This window comes from Atta colombica, unplaced genomic scaffold, assembly GCF_001594045.1.
Source record: "Atta colombica isolate Treedump-2 unplaced genomic scaffold, Acol1.0 scaffold164, whole genome shotgun sequence".
In the NCBI taxonomy this organism is placed as follows: Eukaryota; Metazoa; Arthropoda; class Insecta; order Hymenoptera; family Formicidae; genus Atta; species Atta colombica.
This window is the reverse complement of record NW_017259255.1, coordinates 1,166,169-1,185,154: the sequence shown is the minus strand read 5'-3', so window position 1 is coordinate 1,185,154 and position 18,986 is coordinate 1,166,169. Positions and strand designations below refer to the sequence as shown.

Below are 18,986 nucleotides of genomic sequence, written 5' to 3'. Positions count from 1 at the left end.
TATTTATTTATGCATTTATATAATAAAAATAATGTATTTAATAATTTTATTATCCAAATATAATATTGTTAAAAATCACAAATTTGTATCACTTATCGGTAATATCACTGTTCTTTAATCCACAGATCCCCGGGACCTCATTGATATATGGTACTTTTTAGCAAGTGACAGTGTGTCTTCCAAGCAACACAATGCAATACAACGATCATGTCATCTTTGTTTAACATTGACAAACAACAAGGACGTAATGATTTACTGTGTTACACTGTCATCCACTAGATTATAAATCTTTTTATTAAAAATATCAAACAGTTCAATTTTTTATATTAAATTTGCAAATTATTCTTATTAAAATATCTGTATTTCTCCCAGCAAACATCAAATTATATGTATCTGTTATAATTGTAATTTTCACACTCAAGCAATATAACTGTAATATAGCTGTAATATAATAAATATAATTATAATATAACATACATTATTACATATACAGTTATATATTATTATAGTTATATTGTTGAGTGGAAATTTACTTAATATATTAATTTACTTAATTAATATATCCAAGTAATAAACTGACATTATTTGTCATTATTTTGTTATTATTTTTCATCAAAATGGTATCTATAATATCGTTAAAATAATATGATAAAAAATAACAGCTATGTCATCTGGGAACTAACAGATACATTACATGTAACTTGGTTTGCTGAATTATTCATTTGTTTTTATACGAATGAAGTATTCATTCAAGGTAGAGTGTTATACGAGGTATGTTATGTCATTTATTTTTATACGAGGTATGTTATGTCGTTTTAGTTCCTTATAATTAATTAATATAATTAACATTTATTTAATTAACATAAGTTAAATGAGCCTTATGCTTCTTCATAAAAATATACTTAGTATTCATTCTTTTTTGTACAAGTTATATCATTTTTGGTTTCTTCAAATTAATTAGTGTCTTTTACTCAACAAATAAATCTTATACAGATCTAATAACTGTGTTTGCAGATTTTTATGTCAGTTCTGGAGAATTAAAACTGACAAAATCAATCATTTTCGACACTGTCGAAGATTGCTCCCGTTTTTTCAGCGTTAAAGAAAGTCAGTAGCGCATGTTGCCATACTTGCCATTAGAAATTGATTTCCAGTTGCTAGGATACATGGCCGGCTTGAACGCGGCCGCGTCGCGCCAGTGAGCATGTCTGCTTACCAGGCGGTCAGTTGGCTACAAGTTGCGCGGCGCAAAGTGCAAACCATGGGCCTGCCAGACATAGAGACCATACCCGGTAAAATAATTTTTAAAAAAACCAAGAAAGATCACGCACATGCACACGAAAGAGAGAAAAAAAAAGAAAAAGAATGCGCACAAATTCAAACGCACTTACAAACTTATAGAGTATTCTGGATCATCGTAACGCCGGCCGTGTAATCGATCCCTTGAACAATAGCCACAATTTCCCTGGCATTATTAAAACTCCTAACGTGTACCCTCTTGTTTCGCGTGCCGTGTCGGCGTGAAGAAACGAAAATCGATACGTCTCACTGTTATCGAGCGATTACGAGTGTGTAGTCGCGAGATTCACAATTAGTCATTCGATGACAAATGATATATTATAATTGAGTTTGTTGGAATTAATACATTACCGGCGCGGGGTCATGAAAGTTGCAAATGTACGCAATTTAAGTTGCCAAGTTTTATAAGCACTGTACGGCTTATAGAATAAGATGTCTGCAATCGAGTTTTCCTTGTGAATTACAGTCAACGGCATACGATTCATTCGTTAAATAAGCTTGCAAAACTGTTTTATTTAATCGGCTCTTTAATCAGCATGGCGTTGAATATTCTCAATAACGAACAGTAATTGGTTGCTTAGGAGCGTGCCACTACCAGCACAATCCGGTCGTTAATCGGCTAATGCCACCGTTGTGGTTCATGCAAGTCATATACGCGCATTCATATCATTAAGTTACTGTTATCGCGCTGTACTATATTGCAATAGATAAACGAGTTGAGACAAAAAATTTCTACTCGCCTAAATATCACTTAACTCGTTTGATAAAAGAGGATGTTAAAAATAACCCACATTTTTTGTCCACAAAGGTGTAAGCGTTTTTAATAAGTTTTGACCTCCTGAATACGATAATGTTAATAAAAAGTTCGGGATCGACAGGGAACATCTTGAAAATTGAGCTTGAACATAATATATTTTAAAAATTCCAATATTCTTGTTAATTTTTCAAGATGTTTCCTAAATGTCACGAATTTTTTAATTTTATAATATTCAGGTCAAACTTTACAAAAACAGTATTTCTTTTATTTATATTCTTTTGAGCAAAAGTTTTTTTAATATTTTCTAAAAAGAGCAAATTTTTGCTCAAAAAGATGTAAGTAAAAGAAATAGTGCTTTTTTTGTAGATTTTGATTTCCTAAATATAATAAAATTATTAAAAAGTTCGTGGTATGTGGGGAAAACATCTTGAAAAGTGTAAACAAGAATAATGAAATTTTTTTAAAGGAGATTGTAAGAGCATAAAAATATGTATATATTAATATTTACGCTTTAAACAAACTACATACATGTGAAAATTGTGTTCATAACATTCTATTTTTATTGAACAACACATTTTTATACATTATTTATTTTATTTGATATTAATTTTATTAATGTAAACAAAAAATTTTTAAATAATAACAAAAATTAAAATTTTTTTATATAAATATTTTAAGTAAAAATGACTTATGCAACGTTTCATTGAGATTCATCAATTAATTTATAACAAAGAAATATTTTGTTTATTTTCTACAATTTATGTCTGCATCTCAATGTATAACTTTATATAAATATTTTTTAATTCATAAAATACTTATATAAAAAGAATGAGATTTTTATCATTATTTTATAACACATTTTCTATTACATTCTTTAATATATTTCTATTACAGTACAAAAAAAATTATTTTTTATTGAAATAACTTTTAATCCAGATGATCAACTATCTCTAATTTTTTTGTATTATTTTTAAGTGCAATTTAGAATAATGTAATTTTTTAAAGTAATTCTTAACATATTGGATTTGCCTTACAATCTTTTTAAATATATCGAGTGGATTGCCACTCGGTGTCATTGACTCGCAATCTGTAGATCCGGGTTTAAGTCCACATACGCGATTTTGTAAATCTCATAAAAAAATACATCATGTTCATGCTTAATTTTCAAGTTCTATCCCGAACTTTATTGTATTCAAAATCTATTGATCTGAAAAACGCTATTCCATTTACTTACACTTTTGTGATAATGACAAAAATTGGCCTTTAATATCCTTCTTTGTAATATTAACGTTTATAATAACGATGCAAAAATTAATTCCTTCAGACCTAATTTTATTAGAACTATGTTAAAAAAACCTTTTTTAATTTGCTGTATTCACATATACGATCTTAAGAAATCGTTTATTATTTTTTAATTCAATTCATGTACACTTTAATAAGTAATCTATAAATTAATTATTTTATAAATGCGATTTAATATGAATTAGTTATTAATGAATATTTTTCCAATATATACATTATTATATACATCAAATGACATCATAGAATTAAATAATTGTAATAGATAATGTCTTCAAATTTTACACACAATACAATACGCAGGGTCTGAAGAGATTAAATTCAATGTATAATAAACAGAATTAAATCGCGATATAGAGAAAAAAAAATTACTATTTCTTTCTCAAAATATTCTTTAACAACATAATAATGAATATTAATTCTTAATCATTTCTTAATGTGTTTTCATTGCTATAACTTTCAATGCTTTTTGCTTATAACTTTTTTAGTTAATAAAAATATATTTGTTTAGTATTATGTTATGTTCTTTAATATCTGATGTATTGCAGATTGGAAAAAATTTTTTACGAAATATATTTTTATGAAAATTATAAATAACTAAATTATTAAGGTGATTTTGCCACATTTGCAGTATGTTGTTTTCGTTAAAATGTTTAAATTTATAACTGTTAAATCTATAATGCCAAATTTTACTTAAATGACTGTGAGTCGCCATCACCCAATCATATCGTTATTTTATACTAAAACAATGGTTCTATTTGATACTATACAATATCAAATTGACACAATATTAAATTTAAATTTAATTATTGTTTTAATAAAAACTAACGATATATTTAGTAGAAGCAGCAGAGCGACATTAGATTAAATTTGACACTATAGATTTAACAGTGAAGTTAAAAAGAGACGAGAATAGTACGGTAAATGGTGTACATTTGCAATAATAAAAAAATTTTTAATAATTTTTTATCATTTATTTATTATCATTAAATTTATTATCATTAAATCTTTTTTTAATTATTATTGTATGTCGTCTAATTTATTGAATCATTAAAAAGTTTTTTGTTATTAGAACCGAACATCGTTTATCGCTCTGACGTTCCTTTTAAAATAATTTTCATTGATATGTTATATAATCAGAAGGCTTTATTATATTTTCTATTATCTAATCTTTAATAATATTTTTATAAATTATTTTTTATAAACATAATGTTCACAGCTATTTTCGTTCTCTTATAAAAAGAATTTTATCTCATATAAATTTATCTTTAAAAAGAATTTTATTTTTTAAATTTATCTTTAAAAAAATTTTATCTTTAAAATTATATGCATTTTTTAATATAATATATTTCTTCAATGTACACATATGTGAGCTCCACGATGATTTCGATATAATCTAATCTGCTTGCATTTTGAATGTTTTGCATATGAATGAATTGCTATTCGCGATAGAATCGCTATCGACTATTAGATTATGTACATACATTGCTTTGCCGAGCAATTTAGTGGCTATTAACCGACTTCTGGGTCAATAGCCTTAGAAAATATATGAACTTCTCGAGAATTATCAATCTTTCTATAAAGTGGAATACATTTACTTTTAGCTTTCCAGAATGTTATAATTCTTCACATTGCAAAATTATAACATTTGTAACAGAAATAATAACTTAAAAAACATTTACAAATTTAGTATAAGTTTTACAAACAAGTTTTTGGTACTCCAAAGAGGTTCATCTTTATCTCCTATCATTGCTGACATAGTAATGCAGGATTTGGAAGAGATTGCCATCTCGAATTTATAAGTACATCCATTATTTTATTACAGATATGTCGATGACATCATTCTCGCACTTCCATCTGAATACATTGACGATACTCTTTTTAATTCTTTACATATAAGGTTACAATTTAATACATTTATAGAGATTGGCAATGACAATAGATTGAATTTTCTTGATATCACTTTGATTATTGATAATAAAAGAATTATTTTCGACATATCACAAAACTACATTTTCGGGAAGGTTTCTGAATTTCCATTCCAATCACCCTCTTTGTCATAAAAGAGGCATAATTATTAATTTCGTTGATAAAATATTTCTGTTATCACATCCTCGGTTTCAACATAACAATCTTGTTGAAGCTATTTATACTTTTCTTAATAATGGCTATCCTCTCCCTTTCATTTTTTCCACAATTGAAAACCGATTAAAATTTCACATAATCCATAAATTAAAGAAAAATTTTTTACAGTTCCTTACGTTAAATCTATCTCCGAATGTTTCTCACCTATATCCAACTTTCAAGTTTCACTGTAAATTAGCATTTTCCATCACCAACATCTTGAAAAGTTTTATTAAGAGAGGAAAGGACAAGTTAGAATTGCTTTCTAATCAAAATGTGGTCTATAAGATTTCATGTAATGATTGCGAGGCTAGCTATGTTAGTCAAATCAAGAAAAAATTAAATATGAGAGAAAATTAAGTATGTGAACATATTTCGGATATCAATAAAAAAACGGGTTCTCCATCGATTATTTTTGATCACCATATAAATCTCAATCACAATTTTAGAATGAAGTGAAGATATTGGATAGCAAATCTTCATATACAATAATAAGAGATTGATATCCGAAATGATACACATAAAAAAGACAAAAACAAGGCCTAAATAGACAATAGAATTTTTGCCTGAATCCTATCTACTTATTATTCAATCTTTTTTTCCTTCTTAATTTCTTCTTGTCTTTATTATTCATTCCATAGTTTCATTCACATTTCTATCCTTTCTTATTTCTTCCTCCTACCAACTTTACCTTCCTTCCTTCGAATGTCATTTTTATGATTTCATTTTGTCTTGAACATTGGAGGAGACAAGATATTTTTATTTCTTTTCGCATTGTTTCTAAGTTTAACGCACTGTGTGTATCCGAAACTCCTTTTATTTCAACTTTTGACTTAAGGTATATTACATTAAAGATATGCATATTTTAGCTGTTATTATATCTAAAATACTATATCTAAAATAAAAAACTTTTTAGTTAATATAGAGATAAAAAAAAATTTTTTTGCAATTAACCTTCACTAATTTTGCTAAGTATTATCTCACATATTACATTGTCTGTATGCTAATTTTTAATGATTCATCTCGTTTTCTAATGTTAAAAATTTGTTATATTATAATTTATATCCAGTTATATTATTTCAATCTTGCGCTATATTTTCATTTTATATTACATGTGTTTTCTACAGGATCATACTCATATTTGCGTTCTCCGTTTACTTATAATCGAAAGATTCTCATTCCTTTTATCAAATTGACACCAGAAGCATATAATAATTGACTGCAAATAATTATCATTCGCGTCCTTTCCGTTATAATTGCATGTTACGATAATTATTTTTATATTATCAGTGTTTACCTTAGAGCGAAATATTTATTGTATTATGTTTTGTTTATTTTCTAACCGTTATTTATTATGTATGTTTTTATTATTGAGAATGATCCGATCGAAACGTCTATTGCTAGCATTCTTTATTAAAATTTCAACTTAAAACATTTTCGTTTCCTTTTTGTTTTTTTGTACTTTCTACTTATCTTGTTTTGTTTTTATATAATTTTTGGCTCTTTTTTCTTTGTTTTTATACAAATTTAGTTTTAAAGTATGGTATGAATACTAATAGCACAAATTGACGCAATATTGATTATATATTGCGCCAATATAATTGTATTGGCTTCCAATATTTATCCGATCTTGTAAAATAATTTTATATTTTATATTAACAATGCATTTGAATTAAATTTTGCTAATACTGATTTTATATTTGGTAATATGAGTTCGATATATTTCCAATGCATGCCAATATAACCAATGTTTGACAATGTAATTATAATAATTCAAACTCGCGTTGCTATAACATAATAAATAATGGAGATATTCTTGAAACGCAGAAATAAAAATATAGATACAGTATTCAATAATGCATCTTGTGTATTATAACATTTCAACTCTTTTTTGAATCATTATCAGATGTAAATAGTCCAATATAAAAATGATATTTAATCATTCTTAACCGATAAGGTAGCTTCATGAGAAGATGTTAATATAATAGGAAATTCTTAATGAATAATACAGTGAACGTACCCAGGTCAAAAGTTTGGAAACATTTGCGATTGTTTTGCATTACACAATAAAAAATACAATATCGTTGCAAATTATCATACCAAAATTCAAACATAGATTTAAGGCCCTGTTTTTGTATTTTAAAATGCATGGTTGAAAACTTCTCTACGACTTTTTTTCACTGTGATATTTAACTTTTCATGAAATGCGAAAAGATTGCAAGTGTTTCCAAACTTTTGGTCGGGAATGTAGATTCTACTACAAAATAAACAGTAAAACGAGATTAAAAATTATCATAATTTAAGTTAAAAGACAACAAAAACTGTTTTTCGAATCGACAAATGTCAACATGTAAATTAGAAATATAGATATGAAAAACAATCCAAAACAAAAACGTTAAAAATCTATTGAAAAAACGTCAGTAACGATTACAAGTGAACATTTTTAATACATAAGTCCGTGTAGGAAACAACAAACAAATTAGAAATAACAATCAATTAAACATTTATGAAATCAGTATAAAAATTATTATAAAATGCTTTTTTACTGTAAAAAATCTATTTTAAAACGTTTACCTACAAGCCACTTGCAGCGGCTATGTCACACGGCACATAAACAGCTAGTGAAGGAGTGATTAGATAACCGCCGATTGGTTTCTCTCAAAGAATATTATATTTAGAGCTGTAACTGTAAATATAGAATATAAAGTCCGGTTGCTAACTAACGTTACTTTAATTTTAAACGAGGCTTAAAACTCTTTGTTCCTGTCTTTTTTTAAAACGAGATTTTAAAATGAGATAGAGAGAGTTTTAAGTCTCGCTTAAAGTAACGTTGGTATAACCAGGCCTAGGAGTGCTATTTCATTTTGCGTTTTTGTCGTACGACAAATGTGTACATTATACAAAACAGCTGCGAGTCCGATATTCCACGACCGCTCACCAATCAACAAGCGAATCATTTGCGCTTTTCTTATAATATAGATAATATAGATACAACTCTATTATAGAGTATTTCAAGTAAAAACTATTACGGACAGAGCGTAAATGAACCAAAATCGGAAATAAGTTTGTGCAATAATCTGCTACACAACCAGACATTGTAACTTGACAAATTCATCTCTTCATTTCATTAAAATATATATAATTATATATTTAATTATATATAATTATAATTCCACTGCCTTCCACTCATTTATTCTTTTCATTTGTATTTTATCTTAAAAAAACAACGTTTTAAAACGTTTGTACAATATGATTATCTAACCGGTTCCTAAAAAATGTTTTTAAAGTAACCTTGAACGGTTTTAAAACGAAAATAACCATTCCTAAACGTTTTATAAACGTTGTTGTTTTACTTGGGAAGAAACATAGATATAAAAAAACAAATATAAGGCATGTTTACAACAATTTAAAAGAGATTTAATCAATGCATTGTCATTGAATTGTACTATTAAGGATATGATAATATTTAAAAAACTAGAATATTTAAAGAATTAACATTAAAGAAGAATATCTGCACAAAATATGAAGATTAATAATATTTTTCGTAATAAATTATTTATAGATATTAAATTGCTATTAGCATTATCAGCAAAATTGACGACCAATTTAATTTATAAAATTGTTATTTTAATTTATAATTGCATTGCATATCCGATATAGTATAAATCGGTGCAATTTAAAGAATTAAAAAGATGTAAAATATTAGAGATGGAAAGATAATTTAATTTTTATTGTTACTTTTTATATTAACGATTTGGTTATGATGTTATAATTTTTATGACAATAATGATAACTATATAACTTAAAGTTACAGTTAGATAAAAGTTATTTTTAAAAATGCTCGTGGTTTATTGAAAAGAGTAACTCATTATTTATAACGAATTAAAATAATTGATTACAGTTACTTTAACAAGTAGACGCACGGTAGAAATAATGAATTTTTTTTTTCAATAATACTTAATGGCAAGTTACTTTTCCAAAATGACTTTCCCAATCTTAATTTTAGTTAGTTATCATCGTCATTCAAGAAATTGCAATGTCAATGCCAAATCGTTATTATAGGAAATTATGATATAAATATAACAATTTTTATCCTTGTAAAATATACATATATAGAAATGTTATTAGGCGCTAAAAATCTAGTGATTGTTTATAGATTTTTCCTTAATTATTTGATTATTATTCATATAATAAGTCTAGATTATTATTCATACAAGTCTAGATGATCTTATTATTATCTATGAATTATAATCTAAAACTTGGAAAATTGGGAGCTAATAATTTGCAAAGTTGAAAATATAAAAATTTAGAAATTTAAAGCTTTAAGGAAATTGTTAAAGATTAAAAAAAATATTTTTTAGTCTAAAAATTCAAGTATTATAACTACCTTTCACTATAATTTCACGACTTACTTAAAAAAGTCTTCAATAGAATAATTCTTGATAAGATAGTAAAATAGTTCATATTCACTATCCAAATGAAGGACAGATGCAATAATGAATTATGCAAAAGGCCGCTATTTGAACTTTTGATAAGCAAAACATAAGCGTAGATCTCAAAGGATTTATCACCAGCTTTGCGTTATTGACCTTTGCAAAGGGAGGCTGAAATACCACCGTTAATCTCGTGCTAGCATTTAGTGTCTTAACGTCTTTCCGGTCTTATTTATTTTTTGTTGGCTTTTATGCCAACTTAATTTATGCCAAGGCTAAAGCCTTGATTTAAAAATAACTGAAGATTACGTTTTTTATATGCATATACATAATTATATTACACGTGATCTGAAATCTAGAAAGATATAACTTTTGTTTAAGTCGAAGATTAGATTGCTGATTTAAAACTATAGTTGTTTTACGTGCAAATATATGCAATATAAGTGTATTTATGATACATTTATAACTTTGCAAAATTAATATGCAATGATTACAATCGTGCGTGTTGCAAATACGTCAGGATAAATTTTCAAAGACAATAATAATGACGATAATGATGATATTATAATAATAATAGAGGAAAGCCCCTATTATGAAATACCGAGTTCATTTTGAATAAATGCTAGAAGTCTATGGACAAAATTTAAAATAATAGGTCATTTTGAAAGGAAGCTTTAAGATAATGTTATACAAAATTTAATTCAAATTCCATTTGTTCTGAAAATTAAAGAAATGTAAAAAGTGAATAAATTGCAAAGTCAAAAATTGTGCTCCTAATGTAAGATGCTCCAAGAAATCGATAGTAAAACGCAAATTATATCATTGCAATTTTATTTTAAAAAATTTTATTTCATGTTTCTAAAATGCAAACAAACACACAGTCAGCATACGTGAAAAATGAGCATGCGATAGATTATAACCAGAACTCATCTTTAGATAGTTGGAATTAAGCAAAAATAGGCACTCGACTTCCATTCCAATTGTCTTTTTTATTATTGTACAATAATATTTACTCTTTAGCGATTTCCATTATAACATAAAAGCATGAGTTACTTCATATTAGAAATACCTTCTATCTCATATTACGATTTCCATGCCTTATGGTATTACGATCATCAAATCTAACCTCTGTAATTAAACAATTCAACATATCCCGTATTTTTCTATTAGTACGACTTTACTCTATCTATACTCACTACATGAAGAATTTTGCTAAATATTTATTTTTATTAAATAATAAACAAGGTTTAAAGTCTTATCTAAATGAAATTTGAAGACATCCAAATTCTAAAATCTTTTTTTACAATGACTACAAGCATCTAATAATGAATTTTCTATTAAATAGTTTTCAATTTAAGAGCAATAAATTCATGGTAAAACCAATAGATAGCGTTTATTATATTATATGTAGTTTAGCAGAAACGCCGGTACCTTATATTAGGCGCCTATCTCATAGGAGGCTTTCCTCTAATAATAATATATGATAATAATATATGAATAATAATAAAGATATGATTTTAAGCAGAGATTTATATTAAAAACTTTAACCATAAATTTTTTAGTATGAAGTTCTAAAAAGGAAACTTATTATTTTAAAGCAAAAATTGGAATATAAGATTGATCGAGTATCAATTCACGTGATTTAAAGCAGAAACTCGATGTTGCTTTCAATATTTAACGATGTATCGACTTTTGCACATTGTAGAGACTGGGGCAGTGTTCACGATCGGCCGTAGCAGATTTGCGGACAACATTGCGTCGCATTTCTTCATACGTAAGGATCCAGTTGTTATCATTGAATGTGGAGATGAACACTCCGCCGTTGTTTGTCGTAAGTATTAAAACTATTTCTTTACAGAGAAATTTATAATACATTAGCTCCTAAAAAGTCAATGGTCCAAGTTTAATCTGCATAATCCATCCAAACATAATCCATCGATTTCAGTGAATCATCAATATTCAAAATAAGTGAAACTATAATTTACATTAATTAAATTCAGATTAGATCCAATTACTATATGGACACCTAGATTGGATCCAAACTCAGAATAATTCAGATACCATACTTGCACCAAATAATATTCAAATTTAATTTGAAATGAATCTAACTTAAATTATTTATTGGAAAGAAATAACTCTATAAGGATAAAATTGACAATATAAATTAGTTATACCTTCCATTGACTCGTTAATCAATATTGCGAAGTGTAGCGTTGACAATAAACTATGTATTCATAATAATAAGCAATGTTTGCAGACAAAATAGATACTTATTAATAAATTTATTAATATACTTATTAATAAACAAAGATAAGAATGCTTTTGTTATAATTATCCTTTTTCTTTTTTTCCTGAATTTAGTTACAAACTATTATCTATTTGTGTATTTATATTATATTGCTCAGTTTTTATTAATAACACACGTTTAAAATCGCGAATTTTAATTACTGTATTATAAAATTCGTAGACTTTTTAATGCAAGACTGTATAATTCTATTTGATTTACACTTCTGTAGCATGCCATGTGTGTATATGCAAGGAGTGTATATATATATATATATATAATAGTTATACTTACATAGGAATATGCACTGTCTAGTTAATCGATATTGAACACATAGTGGTTGGTGTTGCAGACATTGTTAGTGTTATTAGCTCTACGTGTCTCGACCAAACGTATACTATATTATTACCTCACATATAAAAAAAATATTGCATCAGTGAAAATGCAGAAGAGGCTATAAATGCTAATGAAAGATGTAACATTGCTTAAATCTTGCACTTATACACTAAACATTAATATTTTATTTATTGTATTTGCAATGCAAATTTTTTACTTTGTTCGTTTTTTTATATTGCTACTCAAATGACAAAATCATATTTATTTCTCTGTATAATTTCTCTATAAATATTTCTTTTGAATTTTTAGATATTTACTTGTACATATTACTTGCTATCTATTTAGTATCGCAATTTAAATTATGTAACTACTGTTTATTGCTCGTAGATTTATATCTTTAGATACTTTAAATCACAGGTTTCTTGAATATTTTGTTACGTAAATGCAGATACCATCTTAATGTTAGGAATAGTTTCTGTAGACGTTATAATTTAAGTAAATATATTTTTCAATTTTGATGCTTGTTAATTGCCTTGTTTCCTTTCTTATTGTAGAAACTGGCAGACTCTTTATCTTTGGCAGTAACGATTGGGGTCAACTGGGTCTGGGTCATAGAAATCATATCAGCAAACCATCGTGTGTAAAAAGTTTGTAGCTATCCTATTGTAACAGCAAAAAATTTATATTAACAAAATGATTGTATTTAACATATTAAATATAATTACATTCTAGGTTTAACATTATATGATTATGTTCTACGTTTAAGGGAATATCCTAATTTGTAAGACTAAAAATTACATGATTATTCAGGAATTTTTTTAAAAGAAATGAATTAATATATTAATATAAAACTGTTTAAAACTTTATTTGTACAGAATATTTAAAAATTATTTTTTCATGTCCATATGTACCATGCAAAAAAAATACGCGAGCATACAAAAAAATTTCTTTTTGACACATTGATATTATTCCGTTAGTTCTAGCCTGAAACAAAAAACCAAAGAAATTATTAAATTGAAAGAATTATACTATTACTGGAACTAGAACTAAGAAAAAAATTAAAAATTGTTGAAACGGTAATGTATGTTTTTTGAAAAATGGTATTGATTTTCATCCATATTTATTTCGTTTCTTTTTATAATGGAATAATCATAAATTAAATTCCGTAATTCCAGTAATAAAAGAACATATACTAAATGGACACGCAAAAATTCAGACGGACGCTTAGTTCCCGAGATATTATGTCAACGAAATTGAAAAATGCTGTTTTGAGAAAAAAATTTAAAGTTTCAACTACGATTTATAATAAAAAAAGATTAAGTGTACCTACAACTATCTCAGATTAATCAGCCCAATTAGTTATTGGCTTTGATAATATATTTTCAAGACTATCAACTTTCCGAAAATGCAATAAAAAAGAATCGATTTTTTTGACCCGATAAACTAGAATACTTCCTTAACATTTAATATTCTATAATTCTTTTTTGCTAATCATCATTTTTGCTATCATTTTTTGCTATCATTAAATTCAGTTTCTATGAATATTAGTCTCTTTCAAAGTCACTTTATCTGTAGAACGTGTCAGAAATTTATAGTCACTAAATGTCGCGCCAGATTAATTCCTTTTAAAATTCTTCCGTTTAATAAAGCGCTACTTACGATTTTAATGAGAATCCAACGTATTTTAGTTCTGAAACCGGAAAGAGTCACACACGTCGCATGTGGAAGAGCACATACTTTAATATGTACAGGTGAGAAATCATAGAAGTATATCGTTATATAGAGTGTTCCAAACGTAATTTCTCTGAATAATACATGCAAAAATCTAAATCTATGAAATTTTTTCACTATATGTTATAAGGATCTAAGTCATGAGAAATGAAAAATTAATTTTTGATAAATAATTGGTTTTATATTTGTCAAAGCAATAGACATTATCTTAAATATATGATGTCTGGAACTCACTTTTTATGTACATATATAACATATGTACATATATAACTACCATTAACGGATGCGAGGTATTAAATGAGCATACCGTTTCTATATGTGGCTTTGCGTGTCATGAACTTCAGCGAATATTTGCCAAGTCATTCAACTTCAAACTTGTTCTTTGAAGGGATTAACTGAATAAGAACTCTCTTAAATGGCACGCCACTTTGCTAACTTTCTAAATAGGAATTCGAGATGTTAATTTCGATCAAATGATTAAGATCGCTTCAAGCAAATAGCTTGCAAAAATATTCTTGCAGCTAATTTTATCAGAGGATTTTCTAATTTTTTATCTTAATTAAATATTCATGAACGAAAGTTAAATTAATTTTTTTATTTTATTGTCGTTGTACAAACGGTTTTGATTTGATAAATATGTAAACTTTTTTCTTAGTTAATAAACAACTCGAACAATTATGTTGAAATGATTTTTAGGTGCCCAAAAAATCTTTGCGTGCGGCAGTAATCAAGAAGGTCAACTAGGTCGGGAAAATTCCATGATAGGTGATAGTTCCAGTTCTCCAATCTTGGTCTACGATTGTGGGCTCGCTGGACCACGGATTGTCCAACTTGCAGCGGGATCACATCATTCGATGGCTCTGACAAGCGATGGAGAAGTTGTGGCCTGGGGAAGCAATCTGGAAGGACAGTTAGGATTATCAGAAATTTCAGGTTTGATTTACAAACCTATGAAGATCCCCATTTCTGAACCAGTAAAGGAAATCAGCGCGGGATATTATCATTCAGTTTTTTTAACTGGTAATGCGTATTTGATAATAACACTTATTTTTACGTAATATAATAAATTATAAATTATAAATTATAAATTGAAATATACGTGCAAATAAACAAAAATTTATGAATATTTTATGTTTTTCTTCTACAAAATATCTTTTTCATATTCATTTAGTGCAAAAGAAAGAAAAGTAATATTTTAAGATATTGATCCAAGAAAATAAAATTGAATTCCAAGAATCTGTCATTCTGGGACGTCACAGTATACTTTCCACAAGATAAAATCGCTTCCGCTGCGGCATGTTTATCGCTGCTCGCATGAACATGAGAGATTGTAAAATATATTACATATATTTATGTAATTCAGCGATGACTTGTTTCCAGAAAGTGGTCTCATTTATATCTGCGGCGAATCAGAAAGTGGTAAACTTGGACTAAATATCAACTTTTCTACTCAAGTTGCACCGAAACAGGTGCAATTACCGGCACCGGCACTTCATGTCGCATGTGGTGGTCATCACACATTTATACTAGCAGGTTAGGATCAAGATTTTGATAGCAATATATTTTAAATGTGATTTTAAATTTGCTTCGCAAATCTGTGACTAAAAATTCTGATTTTATATCTTTTTATTTTTTATATTCCAGAATATTACAACTTTTTCTCCCACAAATTGATATAAATGTTTTATATTTAACAAAAAAGTAAATTCAAAAAGTTTTATTAAAGAATGATATTTATTTTTATAACAATTTCGATTCAATTTTTTTATAATTATTACAATTTTTTATTACAATTATTATTATTACAATTTTTAATATAATTTTTTTATAATTTTATAATTTTATAATTTTATAATTTTGTTAACTTTCCTTTGGATTTTATTATTGCCTTTTCCAAAAGAAGTTCAATAAATAAGAGATTAAGTATGGCTGTATAATAACAGGGGTGTTTTTACAAGATTTGTAAAAATTAACTATATATATTTTTAGAAAATGGCAATATTTACTGTTCCGGTAGTAATGCCAGTGGACAACTTGGTATGGGCATAAATGTTAACGAGACACATACACCAAAACTTCTTCCACGCGGAAATCTTCAAGATGAAAAAATCGTCAAGATTGCTTGCGGTGAAAGTCATAGTGCTATACTTACTGGTCATTAAAATTCTGTTTTAATTATCATGTTCTGTAAACTTTCCATTAATCGCATTATAATAACAGAGTCTGGCAAACTTTTCACTTGTGGTGATGGCCGACACGGCAAGTTGGGTCTAGAAGAAAACGAAAATAATGTTCACGAAGTAACATTTGCTGCCAAATATCAAGAGCTTTTTGTTTCAAATGTAACTTTGTTTCTCCTTTTTAAATAAATATGTATGACATTTTCATCGCGTTCTAATTATTTTGTTCACTTTGTAAGGTCGCTTGTGGAGGATGTCATACAATATTAATTGGCCGAAGACATGAGATAGATTATCAATCGCGACGGCAGTCGGACTCCATGGTAAATGCAATTATTGTATATTATGCAAGATTTGTATGATGAATGAATTATTAATTATGTTTTTATTTTTAATTAATAAATTTGCTTATGGGTTCTTATCAATTTTAGGAACAGAAAAAAAGTTCTCTACCTCCTTTAAAACTTCCTATAAATATGCAGAATGAACATCGAATAGACAATATGGAAAAATTGACAGACGAAAAGGATGATTCACATCATCTTGTTAAAATTAGTGAAGCATCCAATAATAATGACATTCAAACGAATTCTTCGCCAAAAGAAGATTCACCAAAAGAAAATACAGATATTGTTAGTAACGAAGAAATTTCACCTTCAGCAGAAGATGAAAAAATTACAAATCCATCTTTGGAAGTTATTCCATCAGAAAGCTCTCAAGAAAAAGATCAAATCGACGATGAGGATCATAATAAAGAAAATATTGAAAGTAAAGATATTAATGAAAATAATGAAAATCAAGAAAATAATAAAAATATGGAAACAACAGTGATAGTACAAGATATTGAGGAATATATAGAAACAGAAGTCTCGAGGAGAGAAGAGGAAAAGGAACAGAAAACGACAATGAATCCTATACCACCACCGAAACCACCGAGACTAAAATCTGCAAGTATCGAAGATGCAAGTGAAAAAGAATCTTCAAAAGAGAACGAAGAAGATGAAAAAGAAAAAGATGATGAAGAGATGAAGATGAATAACGAAGAAAATTCAAGTGCAAAATCAGCTAGAAAATCATTATCAACAATTTCGCAAAAAACTGTGGAAGCTATCGAGAATTCGATAGAACAAGTCGAGGAAGATGAAAACATTGAAGAACCAGAGAAAGCAGAAATGAACACACAAGATGATACTGACGTTGTACAATCTCCAGCACCGCGAACAGGTAAAACAGGTCTCTTCTTTCCAAGAATTAAATAAAACTACACATCTTGGTTAATTAAAACCGTCTATTGAATGTAAAAAAATTTTGATCTGAATCCTCTCTGAGATGATTTCTTGCAATAAATGCTTCACAGCGATTGAAAAAATGCTCATTAGCATAAATAACAGGTCTGCAAAATTGGAGATGTTAAAAGTTGACTAGGATTTAACAATGTTTTTTTATATAATTTTTTGCACTAAACCTGAATCTGGCTGCAGAATTGCTCTATCACATCAAGATTTAGAGATATCTCAACCTGAATTGCCAAAAAAGCCATTTCTAAAAGAAAATACTGCTACTATTAAAAAAGAATGAAAATAATCACAAATAATCAATAAATATCACTCCTGAATAAAAATAGCAAATTTTTACTTTTTTGGAATAGTATTTCATTCTTTTAGAGTAAGATTTCTTTCCTTTGCTTGGAGTGAATCTCTCTCTTCTAAAAGAGTGAAATCTCACTTCAAAAAAAGAATGAAAATCTGCCACTCTTATTCAAGTATTTTTACTTTTTTTCAATAATAGCAGTATTTTCATTCTTTTAAAGTGAGATTTTACACCAAGAAATTTAGAGAGTATTGTGTATAACTCCGATTTCAGTTAGGACTGTATTTTAGAACCAACAAATAGTCAGTACGCTACTCGCATAAATTAAAAATTGCAAAAATATTATTAGACAAAATCCGCTTTGACCGAATAAGACTCTACTTTTTCACTTATTTAAATTTAAAAAGTTCACTTTGCGAAAGAGAGTTCATATTTTTCAGTTATTAATTTTAGAATATTTGAATTTGTGAATTGCACAATTGGTTATTATCTTTCAGCTAAAATGGCGAGATTGTTCAAAGGAAAACGGCAACAAGAGGAACAAAATGGAACTAAGAAATCAAGCAGCGCAGAAAAAAGAAATCTGAAAGCTAAGGTATAACTGAAACGATATAAAAACTATTTCATAGAGGATATAATTTTATTATTTTATAATACAATTATATTATTAAATATTTTTCTTTGTATTTTAGTCGAAAACATGCACAATTCTGTGATCATGAAAATTTTGAAGAGACATTACAATTCATTATATTTTTATAAAATATATACTTACGATATATGTTTATCGCTGGGACCAAAATCGTTATGGAACCGGAAATCTCCAATAATTAATATAAAAAAAATAAGTATCATCGATTGATGCATTTACATAGAATTAATATAACTTCTGTATTATGCATATTGCGTCAATTCCTGTCTTTCATTTACAGCGACGAGACTCTTAAATAAAA

At 27.3% G+C, this 18,986-nt stretch overlaps 1 protein-coding gene across 1 annotated transcript; it reads left to right on the top strand.

The window, feature by feature from the left end:
• Nucleotides 1-1,140: 1,140 nt before the first annotated feature.
• On the top strand, nucleotides 1,141-18,986 carry LOC108686123 (X-linked retinitis pigmentosa GTPase regulator). The gene is made up of 12 exons (XM_018191226.1): nucleotides 1,141-1,292; nucleotides 11,618-11,743; nucleotides 13,087-13,179; nucleotides 14,221-14,283; nucleotides 14,960-15,283; nucleotides 15,644-15,796; nucleotides 16,253-16,417; nucleotides 16,484-16,605; nucleotides 16,683-16,766; nucleotides 16,875-17,667; nucleotides 18,531-18,628; nucleotides 18,726-18,986. The coding sequence occupies exons 1-12, from the start codon at nucleotides 1,205-1,207 to the stop codon at nucleotides 18,747-18,749; spliced, it is 2,133 nt and encodes a 710-aa protein (XP_018046715.1). The 5' UTR covers nucleotides 1,141-1,204; the 3' UTR covers nucleotides 18,750-18,986.

What these genes read in the sequence shown, in the direction of transcription:
- LOC108686123 (XM_018191226.1), top strand. Translation starts at nt 1,205, where the DNA reads ATGTCTGCTTACCAGGCGGTCAGTTGGCTACAAGTTGCGCGGCGCAAA. An exon ending in TCATTCAGTTTTTTTAACTG is followed by an intron (nt 15,284 to 15,643) that starts GTAATGCGTATT and finishes ACTTGTTTCCAG; the next exon opens with AAAGTGGTCTCATTTATATC. An exon ending in AAGAGCTTTTTGTTTCAAAT is followed by an intron (nt 16,606 to 16,682) that starts GTAACTTTGTTT and finishes TCACTTTGTAAG; the next exon opens with GTCGCTTGTGGAGGATGTCA.